Here is a 14820-nt window from a genome sequence, read left to right on the forward strand (position 1 = left end):
GTATCCACAAACACTCCAATAAATAAATAGAATTGAAACGACACTTTGAAATGTTTTCCCGATGAAAATGAATAATAATAATAAGTTTCAATAAAAATAATAAAATGTAAATTGAATTTTATCATAACGAGTTTGCTTGAATTTCCTTTCTTCTGAGATCGCAGCAATGCGCGACGGGTAAGCTAGTCCTGTATAAATTTTAAGGAGAAAATGGTGTTGTCCAATGGTCTGGCAGGCCCTGTTCAACACAACATTATAGTCATTAGTTGAATGATCGTTATGCACATGACAATGCTTATGAAGCATTAAATTCACATTTATATTTTCAAAGATTGTTCGAATTATGTTGATTTTAAAATTTTTACAGGCAAGCAATAGATCCAATAACTTTCCATTGGGTAACCATTCAGTTGCATCTGAAGAAGAACTCAGGAGTTAAAAAACATTTGTGCAATGTTCATTTTTTGTATTATATGCATTGGATATTGGGTCTGTGACCGTTGTTACATATATCCCAATGTGGAGTGGTGCATATATTCATTTGATTAATCAGTTCAATTATTACATATATTACTCTCATTCTTTCTTTCCTATATTATGCAAATAATTAAATTTTAAGTTATATCAAACACTTTCTTAAAAAATTTGTTTTTTAAATATTTGTTTAAAAAACTATCTTAAGATTTTATCAGGACCTTAAAACCTTACTTAGTAACCTATTAATAATGCATGTATCTGAATTATAAATGACAAACTTAACTTACTTTTTAAATTATTAAGTTATAGTTTTAATTGAGAGGCAAAGTTACCTATGCTTCTCAATTATTTTGTTTTGAAATTTTTAACCGAAACAAATTTCAAAAATATGCCATTCATAGTAGAGTTTTAGCAATGTGGATTGTAAGACTGATAGTAAATCATTTTTTTAAAAAAATTCAAATTTTTGATGATAAAACAATTTAACGTTACAATATAATTACAATATTAACAATTTAATACTGTAATGATCACATGTACATTCTAGAATTAGAATGTTAAGCTTTATAGATCTGAAGCAGATCTATAATTAGATTGAAAACATTTGTCAAAGTTGAATTAAAGCTTGCTGGTTTTAAAACTAAGGTTAATAGTTGTTTGTGTTGAAAAATAACTCTTGTTTTTTCAATTTTGAGTTTTAATCTTTAACTCTCAGCACCATCCTTGTACTTCCAGCAAACACATTAATTACAAATATTTTTGGCATATTTCATAAGCCTGTGTCAGGTTGCACACACTAGCTTCAATTTATTAGAAATTGGAATGTTACTGGGTAAGTGACATCATTTAATTTTTAAGATATAGAATGTCCTATATTTCTCATGCATTTGTAATTAAAAACATAATTTAAAAAATGTAATATACTATATAATTATGATAAAACATAACAGTAAATAATTCTAAGACAAATAATAATATACATTTTTCTACATGTTGCAGTGATTTGTCCATCTTGTGATGAAATGTTTTTACATGGATTATTGTACAAAGTTTGCCATTAAATATTTCTAATGTTTTTAACATTTGTAGTTTATGTTCCTCATACACATGCCATAATAATTTGGTCTGGTTAAGGTTTGTAGATACCCCGGCTTCTGTTGCCTGGGGTATCTACATATTATGCATATTGTACTAAAGTATAAGAACTGGATTATTGTTATCACTATCATGTTTATGATCTGCCAGTCTGATTTATTTTTATTTTTATTTAAATAAGAAACCAAAAACAATTTTACTTAACTTACTTAAAAGTGCTTATTTAAAATTTTAACTTTATTTCAATTATTAATAACAATCCAATCAAATCTTACCTGAAGTTCACACCAAGCAACAGCTACTCCCGTAGAAGTATCCAGTCCTTTATAAACAGTTTTAAATGATCCTCGACCAATCTCTTCTTCAAATTTCAAAAATCTTCCATCTGGAGAAGTATCTCTTGCTTTTACTGCTTCATCTTCTTCTAAAGTTAATTCACTTACTTCACTTTTACTCATATCCTCCAAAGTCTTTTCAAGTGAAAAATCTTTATGTGGAAAAACACCACCTTCATTTAAAGAGACAGAAGGTGAAGCAGATTCTTTCCTTGGATTATCATGTACTTTTTTAATGTCAGTAGGAACTTCACCTTTTAAAGTTTGAAGATTACTATTATCACTTAATTTGTTATTAATGCATGAACCAATTTGGATATTTTCAGATATCATATTCTTATTACATTCTTCAAAGGTTTTTGCATTAATTTTATTACTACCAAATTCTACAAAATTATTATTTTTTGTTACTTTTGATTTCAGACATTCCTCTTTTTCTATATTCTGAGATATTGGTTTTTTACATATTTCTTTCTTGACAACTGATGAATCTAATTCTTGATTTGCACTAGTTTTGCCAACATCAGATTTTATAGATTTTGATGGAGAATTAAATTCGGATGTAGCCATATTCTCTTTCTTATTGGCTTTGCAGTTTTTTAAAAACATACCATTGTGAACAACTGCAGATGATTCTTTTTTTATATTTTTATGTTCTGTTAGATTTGTTAATTTAGATTTTACAGAATACTGAGATGACTTTTCACCTTTTAACTGTGCTTTTGTATTGGAATTGCCTAACTGATTATAATTACTATTTTTAAAGATATTTGTTCTGACTTTATTTGTGATACTGTCAGACAAGGTCGGTAGATGTTGTTTTACGAGCGATGTAGACTTTAAGCAACTGCTTGAAATCGCTAGATAATCCGATTTATTTTTTGTTATTGCTTCTAAATTTGATGTGCGATTTGAATGTCTCAATAAATGGGTTTGGGAAGACTTTGGTAAATTTAATGGTGAAAGTATAGGTTTGTTCCCCGAGCAGGAGTAATTAGCCTGAGGATTAACTGTTATGGAATGTTTCAATACTTCTCTAGAAGGTGCAATTACATCCGTTCTCGAAGATTGACGACAGTCATTTTGCAGCGTATTTTTCACTTTCCTCTTTAGCATATCGAATCATAAATGTAACAGTTATAATCTATAAAACAAAACAAAAAAATTAGCTAAAAAGATTTTTTACATAATTTTATTTAAACAGAAAGATATTAATTCAATAAATTATTAAAAGTTACTTATAAAAGTAATATTTTATGTTGAGCACATACAAAATAATTATCTTATAACAACAATTCTCACATAAAATGCACACACATTGCATTCCTACAAAAATTTTCATATTCATAGCAAAGGACTTTGAATTTGATCTTTAAGAATTAAAACTAATTTACAAATAAAAATAATAACAAATATAAATAAATATTAATAGAATAGAAAAATAGAAAGCATTAATGTACATAATTATCTAAAGCAGTTTCTCAAAATTGGTATGTATACCACTGGTAAACATGCGCCATACTAAATTTTTAAAGAGCCAATTTAATTTGAGCCAACATTCCATGTTGGCTTGAATTGAAACGAAATATTCACATGTTCCCAAATGAAAAATTTGAAAATTAATAAATTACATTTAAAAATTTTTCTGAACTGTCTCAATTAAACTGCTAATTAGAAGTTTTATTATCATTTTATAAACATTATTTTTCTTAAAGTAGGAGACATGGTTGCTGTATCTTCAAATTCTGTGTGTAGCGTCTTTGCAATCCAAACAATAATTTTGGTAGATAATCAAACAGCAATTAGTTAGAAAAACATTACAGTTTGTTTAAAACACTTTCTTAAATTCACCTTGTTTTTTGTAATTTTAACAACACTGAAGAGGGGTTGGGAATACGAGCCAACCCAAAATGCATCTGAATTTAAGAAAGTGTTTTAAATAAACTGTAATGTTTTTCTAACTAATTGCTGTTTGATCGTCTACCAAAATTATTGTTTAGATTGCAAAGACGCTACACACAGAATTATTTTTCTTTATTTATCATATTTTTTTTGTGGACTTACTATAAAATGAAAAATATTAACATGAAAATGTAACTCAAACTTTAAACAACATATTGACCAAATGGATTTTTAATGGATACTGAACATCTATCTAGAAACTGTTTGGAACCTGAAGCAAAGCCCAGATGAGGTTCCAAAACATTTGTTTATCAATCTTTTTATGTGATCACACCGTAAATGATTCTGGTATGTAAATTTTTTATGAAAATGTATTTTAAAAAATAAGAAAAATATGGCTGTTTTCAAAAAAAAATAGTAATAATGAAAAAGTCAGTCAAAAATGCTAAAAAGTTTTCTTCTTACAAAAAATAAGTGCATTTCTTAAATAATTTTTCAGAAAAACTTGTACATCATTATCATAAATAGATTTTGTGTTTTTGGACATCAAAACATCTGTCAGTTAGCACCCTATGCAAAAATTAGGTCATTTGCAGCATTGAATAATAGAAATAAAATTGAAGTCAAAGTATTATATCAAGTTTATAACTGTACTGTACATGCTATTCTATGATGATGAGCACTTTTTATTTAAAAAGTTTTTACGTTATAAGTTTAATGTTGTGGGGCAAATTATATAGTAAATCTATTTAATTACTAATACTTGTATGATTTAATTTGAACATTGCAAATTACTTAGCAATTATTAGTAATTGGTTTATAAATTTGTGTTTTATTTTCTGTGCAAAAATTTTTGGGGAAATTTTACGTCCTTAAAATATTCTGTTTTCTTGATAAGACCATGTATGATCTGTAACTCTCTCTCTGTAAGATAGTGACACATTAGCTGTCAGATATATCTAGCATGCTTAATATATCATTTTCCTTGTTAACCTGTTAAGCATCGTACCTTCCATCCAAACTCACAGTAATGTAACAACTTTCAAAAACATACATCATTAAGAATTAATGTAAAAAATCACAGACCTGCTATTACTTGAGCCAAAGGTCACTTAATTTTGAGATGACTATCAAATGGTATGCATTTCTACTATTTAATTGTTTGCTGCTGACAATAATAATGCCACAAAGATTTTATGAAACAACCCATAAGCAGATCAGTCGTTTACAAATTTTTCTAGGACTCTGAATGTGCCTCAGAGTGTCATATTCGAGCTTTGGCCAGATTTCAAAGAACAGAAAATGTTGAATGTCATTAGGGAAGAGGACGTCCAAGAGTTACTCCTCTCTGACAAGACCACTATTAATGGTTAATATATTCAATGGTTCATTGCTTAATGGTTTCAATGGGCTCCACATTTGCACAAGGAGTGCCACTACTGAAAGTATAGAGACAATTTTGGAAGCCCAATGACTTTTCCCATGATGCTATGGATGCAGATTTAATTTTCATGGATGATAATATCTACACATATAGGACTACGCTTGTCAATAACTTCCATCATAGTGAAGATATATTCATTGCTTGGGATAAACAGCGAGATGAATCATATAGCACCTGTATGAAGTAAAATGTATGGAATGTTTTAGTAGCAACTTGTCAACTCCATCAAATACATCCAGGGATTTCAAGATGCTCTTGTTCAAGAATGGACTTTGCTCCCAGCAGAGCCAATAAACAATGTTATAAGCAGCACAAGCAATCACTGCGTAGCATGTGTACAATTATCATAAATTTATGTTGATAAGAAAAAACTAATACTTTTCAAGATTCTTGATAACTTTTCTCTAGCAACTGTAACTAATGTAGGTACAACCATTTATTAAACATTCACTTCGTATTAATTTTTTCCTAAAAGAGTACATTACCATATAAGCAAATGTGGCTGTATGCCATACAGTGGCCTGCCATCCATGGAAGTTGTGGAAGCACTGTTTCCCTTTTATTTTCTAACATATAAATACAAATTGTGCAGTATAATGTACAATATAAATACATATTGTGCAATTATTTTCATATTTTAATGTACTTTGGATTAATTAAAATGAATATTTTATTATAATCACAATATGTATCTTATTACAAATTTCTATATTACATGTGAAAGAAATGATATGATTTCTATTGTATATTCAAATATAAATTTGTATATGAATATTCCCAATGGAAGTGCCGTATTTTTGAATATGAGATAGCTTCCACGGCAAAAAGATTTTGTGTAAAGCAGCCAGATTATATGCATTCACACATGTGTTTTACAGAGCACCAACTTTATGCAGTTTAGCTGGTGGATGATACACACCAAAACATCATATAACACCTTCAATGATTCTATCCAGGGCTGGCACAGCTTCCCCATCATCAAATGCCAACACATGCCACTGATGCCATAGTCTATTTTAGTTAGTACTTTATTTTTTTGGTATTATTCTCCTGTTCTTTGTCCTTTCACATTTTCTCAAACTTTGTAAAACTTCCGTAATATCCGAGTGCATATTCTAAATGCAACCAAACACAACATGTGTAATGGGAATTTCAAATCATGCAGTGGAATTCACATATTTGTGTAGTAATTAATTGTCCAATTCTGGGTATTATTTCTTTCTTCTGATTAGGCTGAAGTTAAAATATTTACCTAAATTAAGCAGTGTATGGTAAAATCTGTCCAAAACAGAACCCAAATAAAAAGGAAACTAGCCTAAATGGAAAAATTCTTCAAAACAGAGCAGTTTTCTATGTTAAAAAAAGAACCCATTCAAAACAGAAACCTGCCAAATTGGAAAAATATTCAGTATCATACAAACTGCAGTTTGCACAGCTTTTTACCGTATAGTCTATTCAGCCCAGGAAAAAAAAAAGCTTTGGAAAGAATGTTGGTGGGGTTTACCATTTGCATCAAATATATACAATAGATATTTTTTTTATGCAGCTGCAACATCATTATCATCATTTAAACTATAATTCATAACCACAGTGCACTTATAGTGAATTATATCACATGCAGTTACAAAGTGCACACTGCACATGTCTAAAAATTAAGATCAAATGGTGATTGAATTCAATAAATAATTATCTAAATATATGAAATTACTTGTCCTGACTGACTGACTCATCATCACCCAGAGCAAACCGCTGAACCTAGAGGTGAAATTTGGTATGTCATGAAAACTCACACTAAGAAGAAATTTTTTGAAATTCCCCCGTGGGGGGAGGGAGAACATTAAGGCATAACCTGAAGAACGGCTTCTACTGTACTATTTTACATGCGATTTTTAACTATGTTTAGTCTTCATTGAGTACTTAGATGTATTAACTCGATAACATTTCAGACATTGTTATAAATATTTTCATATATTTCGATTTTTTAACCAAATGTTTTAACTGTTTTAAATTCAAATTTATTGCATATTGGTTCAATTACAGAACAATTGATCAATTTTCTGGAATGTTTACAAATTGAAAACAGTTCGTTTGATTCTCAGCAATTCTTATCATTCTCAGCAGTAGATGTTATATAACAATTACTATGGTTGTTGAAATACTGAATATAAATGGTGGTTGTTTGCAAATTCCTGCAGGCAAAGTCACTGGTAACAGCTAGTGGATATATAAGATCTGATAATTGTCTTTATTTTCCATTTATGTATTTTAGAACAGTTTATTAATGCTAGGATTTATTGGCTTGGCTGAAACAAAACTGATATCTTTGCAGTAGGAAAAATACCTTAGAATAAGATCAGTAATATCCTTCCTCCTTGGAGATGAGGGTCACTTCCAGGAAGAGCCAGTTCAATTAGTGGAGAAGTGCCAAGGGCACAAGAGAGAGAAGAGGATCAGTTTGTGGTTTGAGAACCAGGTGAGAGGAAGAACTCAAAGAAGGAGCATGTAGCCATCTGTTACCGGAGTGTACAGTTGAACTACAAACTTCAGGAGAGGATCATGGAAAATACCGGGAGGAAATTATGATGAAGCTTATTAATTACTAATCATATTCTGAGTGACAAAGAATTCCCCTTTTCACTGATCTGTAGTGTACGTGTGGTGCTGGATCCAACTTGACCAGTTTCAACTTCTGACTAAAGAAAAGATAGTTTGATGGTAAGAGTCAAACAGTAGACCAAGGAGAGAAAAATGTGTTTCACAATAAAGGAATTTCCTTGTGGACTATCAAGATGACAAGTACCTTTGTTCTTGTCTATCCTCCATCTTGAATACTTCTTGTCCTCTTATCTTAATTTCTTAACCCTATTAGTTGTAAGTTTAGTCATAAGGATTAATTGTAAAGGATTTTATTTTTGTAACATTTGTTTTTCTTTTGTTTATTGTATAAATCATTAATATTGCAATTTTTAATGCTTTTTAGTGTATAAAAATTGCAATTATTTCTGTTGAGGGTCAAGTATCTCAGGTGACTGCCAGAAGATTATCCTAGAGTTGGCAACTGTTAAAGTAGGCCTACCTGCTGTAAAGAAATTCAATGTGTAATTAAACATTTTTTTCTTTCTCTTATCTATGGCACTGTTTATTTTTGAAATAATGAAACAAGAAAAAAATAGGGCTACCAATGATTACACATCTTATTTCACACATATTTATTAATACAATAATTGATCATGGATAAATTTTAACTTTTACCATTGATTATATTTGATTAAAGTGATTTTGATATACGTGGAAACATGAGGAACTAATTAATCTCATTAATCAAAAGATGCCTGTATATTCATTAAATATAGTTTGTTATTTAGATTTGTTAAGTAAATTCAAATACAGGTATCCCTCGTGTAACATGATAGTTACATTCTAAAAAAGTGCCAATCTAAATAAAATTTTGTTTGTCAGTCATATCAAGATAGTCTCCTTGCATGGGATATGCTCTATAAGTCAGTTTGTATTTTGGACTTACAGTATTTATTTATTCTATTACTATTTAGTACTCAAAAAATAAAAAATTAATTCACAACAAAATAGGTTTTAAAATACAGTGGGTGATCGGTTAACGAACATAATCCATTCCAAGATTTTGTTCGCTATCCAAATTGTTTGTTAACCGATTATCGATTTACCATAGGTTTTTATGGGAATTTGATTAATTCATTCTGGAAACCCCAAAAAACAAAAAATTTACACTTTCTTACTATGTTTATTTACTGTATATGTAATAACAAAAATACATACATACACAGTCCTGAATTTTTATTAGTCATGTTTTTTCCTTTTGTGGGGATTAAAGAAGCTGTCTAATGTCGATCGCCTTTCTGTCTTCTTCATGATTTTTCAGAAGTAATTAATAGTATTGTAATTGTAGAGATCCCAAGCCTATTAACATCAACCTGGTTTGGATGCCATTCTAAAACCGTTGTTCTGACATCTTCCCACTTCTTCAAAAGATCTTTAATAGAAGATATCGGCGTTAATCCTGTTTTTCAAAAGAAAACATATCTTGCCGAGTTTCTTGGTGTTTTACATTCAAGGGTTCTTGGCGTTCTTCTTCGTCAGATCCATTTCGGGTTCCATTATGAGCTCTTCAATGTTCTTTATTTCTCAGATGTGATTTTTGTTACTCCTTTAGCTGCTTGAGTCTTCTCGATAATACAGTATCTTTCTTAGATAAGATTGAACTGCGGCCTACTGTAGACCTGTTCGAGCCATACTGCCTAGCAACATCAGACATCTTCTGCCCACTCTCTACCTTTGCTATTATACTCTCACCTTTCAAAAATAAAAACCAACGCAAAACTTAACTAGTGCCCCACCCGACAGTCTCACAAATACTATAAAACAGTGTTTTTCAACCTGTGGGTTGCAACCCCAGGGGTTGCAAAGCCTTACATGAGGGGGTCGCGGGTGTAAGAAAAGACAAGTGTTTATAGGTCCTACACTACAATAAAAAAAAACTAGAATTTCAGTGAGAGGGCTGTGCCTGTTTATTTTACAGTACAATTGGTTTTTCAATCGATATTTAAAGAAAGAAAATTAAATACGTAGTTTTTAAAATCACTGATATAGTTTAAATATGGCCCTGGAGGGTCACCAGAATTTTTTAACTTGTAAAGGGATCACGTATTCAAGAAGGTTGAAAAACACTGCTGTAAAAGAATTGTTTCTGTCAGAAAAATAAAAGGCTAGAATTACAAGAAAGAGTTTCAAAGTTCAGAGGAATACTATTTGATCAGTATAAACCAGATTGAGCATCGATGTCAACATCTTGCACTCCGAAAAGTTTCGAATTGTTGCCCGAAGACAAGGGAAGACCAATCAGTATTAATTATTATATGTTGCTTTTTGTGTTTGTTCTGTGAGGTGTTCATTATCCAAACATGTGTTCGTTGACCAAACATAAAAATCTTTCACAAAAGTGTTTGTTATCCGATTTGTTTGTTAACCAATCACCCAATACATTCAATTCAGAAACTTTACATTTGTTTTTGGTTACTAGTTTTCTGTATGGCTAGGTTCTTAGAATTTTAACAATTAAACAACCTCATAACCGAGTTAAAGATACAGTAGAATCTTATTCAAACAGATTGTTTCGGCTGCCAAAAGTCACCTGTAGTTCTGAGAATGCATTATATTGCAAACAGATTTCTTGCACACATGGGTAAATATCCATTATTTGAACAAATCTCCATTTTTTAACCATCTACATGTAAGAAATACATGTAACTTTAAATTATTTAATCTCTTGATATGTCAACTCTTGATTCTATAGAAATATGTATGTTACAAGATCATATTATGTTGTACCTGTACACGACAAAGCTAACAAAAAGCTATATAGACTGTAACCACAAAAAGAGACCAATTACATATGCTCATGAGTACTTCACTTAATTTTACAATTTGCTTAAAAAATTTGTCTATATCAGTTTGTTTCGATGTCACTTTCTGCCTATTTCAAACAACAAATGCTCGATATTAGCAATGTTGTGTGCAATCTATTCATTTATGCCAAAACTCATCAGGAAGGTCTTCAAGACTTCCAGAGACTCAACGGCCTCGCTAAATTTCAGCGTGACACTTGGACCAGCGACAGAATGTTTTACCAGATGGTGGATTCGCAATCATATCAGCCTGCCAACAGTCTTTGTACATATTCCAAATATAACAGTCTTTGTACATATTCCAGTGCTTCATTCAATTTCCAGAAATACCTAAATATAAACTAAATGTTGGAAAAAAGCAAAGTTTACAATGGACAAAATCCCTCATTTGGCATTTCCAATCCACTAAAATTACATCCATTTGGGATCCGAGAAAAATGTTCATTATTCCGAGAAATTCATCATTCCACGATCCGTTAAAACAATATTCTACACTCGACACATATACACATGCATGGCAAGATCTTGTTTAATTACGTCGAGATAGACTCCAGGAAACTACAACATTAAGAAAAAACATCATCTAACCAATTTTACCAAAGGCTAAATGATATAAACAAGAATAAAGATGTTCCTATAGCATATTTCCAATCACAAAAGCATCACAAACTTCAAAATAAAGATGCAAACTCTTCTAATACGAAAGATCAAAATAAATGCAAGCTATACTTATCACATTTAAAAAAGATTAACAAAAATAAGTAAGATAATTATTTTGAGAATCTGCAAGCAGCAGTAGTCACAGCGGTAGCAGGTAGCAACAGAGAGCAGCCGAATACCCGTTGTCGGAGATCGGCAAAGAGAACGACAAGGAAATCCGCCCGCCACCGGGTAGTCCAACGACGAACGATCGGCAATTCCGGCAAACCGCAGGGGTCACCGTACGAATTTAAAGCAACGAATGCAGACGGGGAGAGTCCGCATCGACAGAAAGCAAAAGCATGGCGTGACGAATGCAAGTTACATCCATCAGATTTCAATTTTGATGGCACCGCTCTCTCAAGATTGCATCCCAAATAGACCGAGCGAAGTCTGACGCGCGTCCCGAATCCCGGCCGCCAAAGGAGGGGACGAAGGATCGCCAACGGATCCGTCCGCCAATCCCTGGGGAAGAGGAGGCCCATCCCGTCCCCTGAGCGGTAGAGGCGGTGAGAAAGGGAACCGATCGAACGAATCGGGTACGGTCCGCCGCGCTTTCCGGCCCCTAACGCCCCCCCGTCTTTCGAAAAGGCCGCCCTATCCTCCCGTCCGGTTTCGAACGGCACCGTCCGCCAGGGACGGCCGAACGATCGGCGAAGACGAGACGGCGCGCGGCCACCGACGGCTTTGGCGTGAAACGGGACGGATCCGGCTTTGCGCACGAGCCCCCGGTCCTCGGTCGTCCGAGAGAGGAATCGGGAACCCCATCGAGACAGGAAAATCGCGGAACGACGTTAAGACGAGTCGGACGGGAAGGAAATTCGACGGCGCCGAGGCCGACGAAGAAGGGCGCGCGTGGCGTCAGCGACGTAGGGGAAACGACGGGCACCTTCGGGCCCGCTGCGGTTTCGGACCGAACAAGCGTCGGGGAGAAGGGAAGAGGGGACTGGACGCGAAGGACGACGTCGGAAGAAGAGCGACTGACATCCGTGGAAGCGCGCGTGCCGGGTGGAGGGGAGAAGACGAGAGCCCCGACTCGCACCCACTAACCTGTGAAGGGCCAAAAAGCCAAACGACTTTCCGACGACGATTGAACTACCGACGGCCACATTCGACTTCTGTCTTCTTCGACGCACTCGTTTACGCTCCGGATCCCCCTGGCGGAAGAAACCGACGACCGCCGGAAAAAAAGCGCTTCCTGCCTCAGCGGGAATCCTGAATCCAAACTCTTCGTTTGTTCGGGAATCGATTTCGCCCCGTCGCTCCGCCGGAAGAGAATTTCGGATTTGTTTTCTTCCGTCTTTTTCGTGTAGTCCGCTTTCCGATCTCGCCACTCGGAAGGCCCGGGCCTCCAACGCCCGTCTTCGGACGTCTTTTTCCTAACCGTTCATCTTCTTTACGGTCTTCGAGCGGAAGATGCCAACGACCGCCCAAGTCCTCTGTTTCCGTACGGTACCGGGCTTTATTTTTATTTTTAACTCTCCGTCCTGTGAACACTAAGAGAGCCTTTTTTTAGCCAGCCCTTTTCTTACAGTATACGAAAGAATTATTTTCATTTTTCTTAGATTAATTGGCCCCATAAATACGATATTTGTGTAAAAAGGTTAACAGATATAATTACTCGTTTCGGAAACTTTATAAACAGAACAAGATAACGGCGGTCACGCTATCTTCTTCGGCTGTCGTAACCGTACAGTACGTGTGGTTCTTAACCAGGAGTCTGTTCAAAACGAGTCCCCAACGAGTCCTTAGAAAGTTTTCGGGAGTCCGTGGGCTTGGAAGGATAAAAGTCAACTTTTATTCTTCCAAGTCCCCTTTTTAATTTTGTGCTATTGCTCGAAATTGCTATTTATCGTGTTAAGAAAATACTGTCTATATTTCTATATAATTGGTTTCTTTTTGTCATTTTATTTTATGAATTTAAAAATATTATTTCGAGGAGGTCCCGTGATCTAGAAAAGGAGATTAAGAACTTCTGGTTAGTAAATACAGAGATCGGCACCAAAATGGCGGATTCTTAGCTCATCGAACTGAGCAGTTTAAACATACGGGGTCGTCCATAAATTACGTAAGGGCAATTTCGGCCATTCTAGACCCCCACCCACTCCTGTGTAAGAAACCGTAATATTTTCTTTGATCCTCTTCCCCTTCCCTACTTACGTAATATTTTGGCATGATTTTATAGAAAGATTGTAACCAAAAAAAATTTTTTTATAAAACCCTAAAAACCTTAGGTCCAAAATATATAATTATTAATTAATTAATTAATATGTACTATTATTTATAAAAGACTTTATGCGAGCAAATTTAAAAATATAAAAATTTAATGAATTCGAATGAACAATTTATTTTAAGAACTTTATTTTTGAAATATTAACAATATTATTATTATTATCAACGTCATAATATTTATTTTTGTATTAATTTTAATTTTCGCAAAAGACGCAAAAAACTTTTCCAGGTCGACTAGCTAATGCACGTGTAAACAGAAACGTCATACAAAATAAAACAAAAGAGAATAGAGAGAAACCACATTCAGTTGCCATGTCGATTACGTCTTGGCTAAGGCCAAGAAAATAAACTACACGCCGCTATGATATGCTAGGTGCACCCGGGGACTAAATAATAAAGCTTATAAAACTATATAATGGAGCAATACAACCGATGCTACTTTACGCGGCCTCTGGCTGTGTTTATGTAACTAGTAAAAATTCAGTAAATTGCAAGTAAAATTGTCATGCAAGTAAATTACTCTCTCTTCAAAGCCAGTTTGATATCAGAATTTCAAAGTGCTGCAGAACTGTTTTATTAAAGCCTCTCTGATACTAACATAGTGCCTTCCTTTGCCACTATATATTGTAGAAAAGGTTCTAAACTTCTACACCAGAACTACAAACGTCAAGGCTCAACAACGGTCTCTACTTCTATCTACGGCTGTTCGTACGCTACCACATTGCAATTACCCTACTATCTCTGATCTTCATCCCGTAAGGTTATTAGGTGTCATGCGCTTCCTCCAACACGCAGACATTAATATCTATACGGATGGGTCCAAAAGCTCCCTTCTTGTCGGCTCGAGTATCTGTATCTTTTTCCAAACTGACATATTTTGCCAAAAATATGTTAGAAGGTACAGATACCTCCCCCATACCTCCATCTATCGAACCGAAGAAGATGCCGACTACCAAGCTGTTCAGTGGGCCACTTCACTACCAAACGAAACTCTGTCTATCAGCTAATTGTAAAAGCCTTATTGTCCTTTTTAATTCTAATATTATTTTTAATTGTCTACTTGGACTTAATTTATTAATAGGACATAAGCTGGTGTTTAAAGATTGACACAGCAATGAGAGTTAGTTCAGGAAAAAACAAAATTTTTTTATTATATCACCTGTAGTAATAGTTTCTGGGTTTCTGCTTAGAATTA

At 33.7% G+C, this 14820-nt stretch overlaps 1 protein-coding gene across 1 annotated transcript in view; it reads right to left on the reverse strand.

Annotated features, from left to right (window-relative positions):
• LOC111622377 (serine/threonine-protein kinase WNK1-like) overlaps positions 1-12580 on the reverse strand; it is a 132256-nt gene extending 119676 nt beyond the window's left edge. Inside the window, exons 1-2 of the mRNA XM_023364737.1 lie at positions 12444-12580; positions 1848-3051 (exon numbers count right to left, since the gene is read on the reverse strand). Coding sequence (XP_023220505.1) covers positions 1848-3023 — 1176 coding nt within the window. The 5' untranslated portion in view covers positions 3024-3051; positions 12444-12580. The remainder of the gene's footprint in view (positions 1-1847; positions 3052-12443) is intronic.
• Positions 12581-14820: the final 2240 nt, after the last annotated feature.

Source organism: Centruroides sculpturatus, unplaced genomic scaffold (assembly GCF_000671375.1).
Source record: "Centruroides sculpturatus isolate CEXI.00-Female unplaced genomic scaffold, Cexi_2.0 scaffold7, whole genome shotgun sequence".
Taxonomy (NCBI): domain Eukaryota; kingdom Metazoa; phylum Arthropoda; class Arachnida; order Scorpiones; family Buthidae; genus Centruroides; species Centruroides sculpturatus.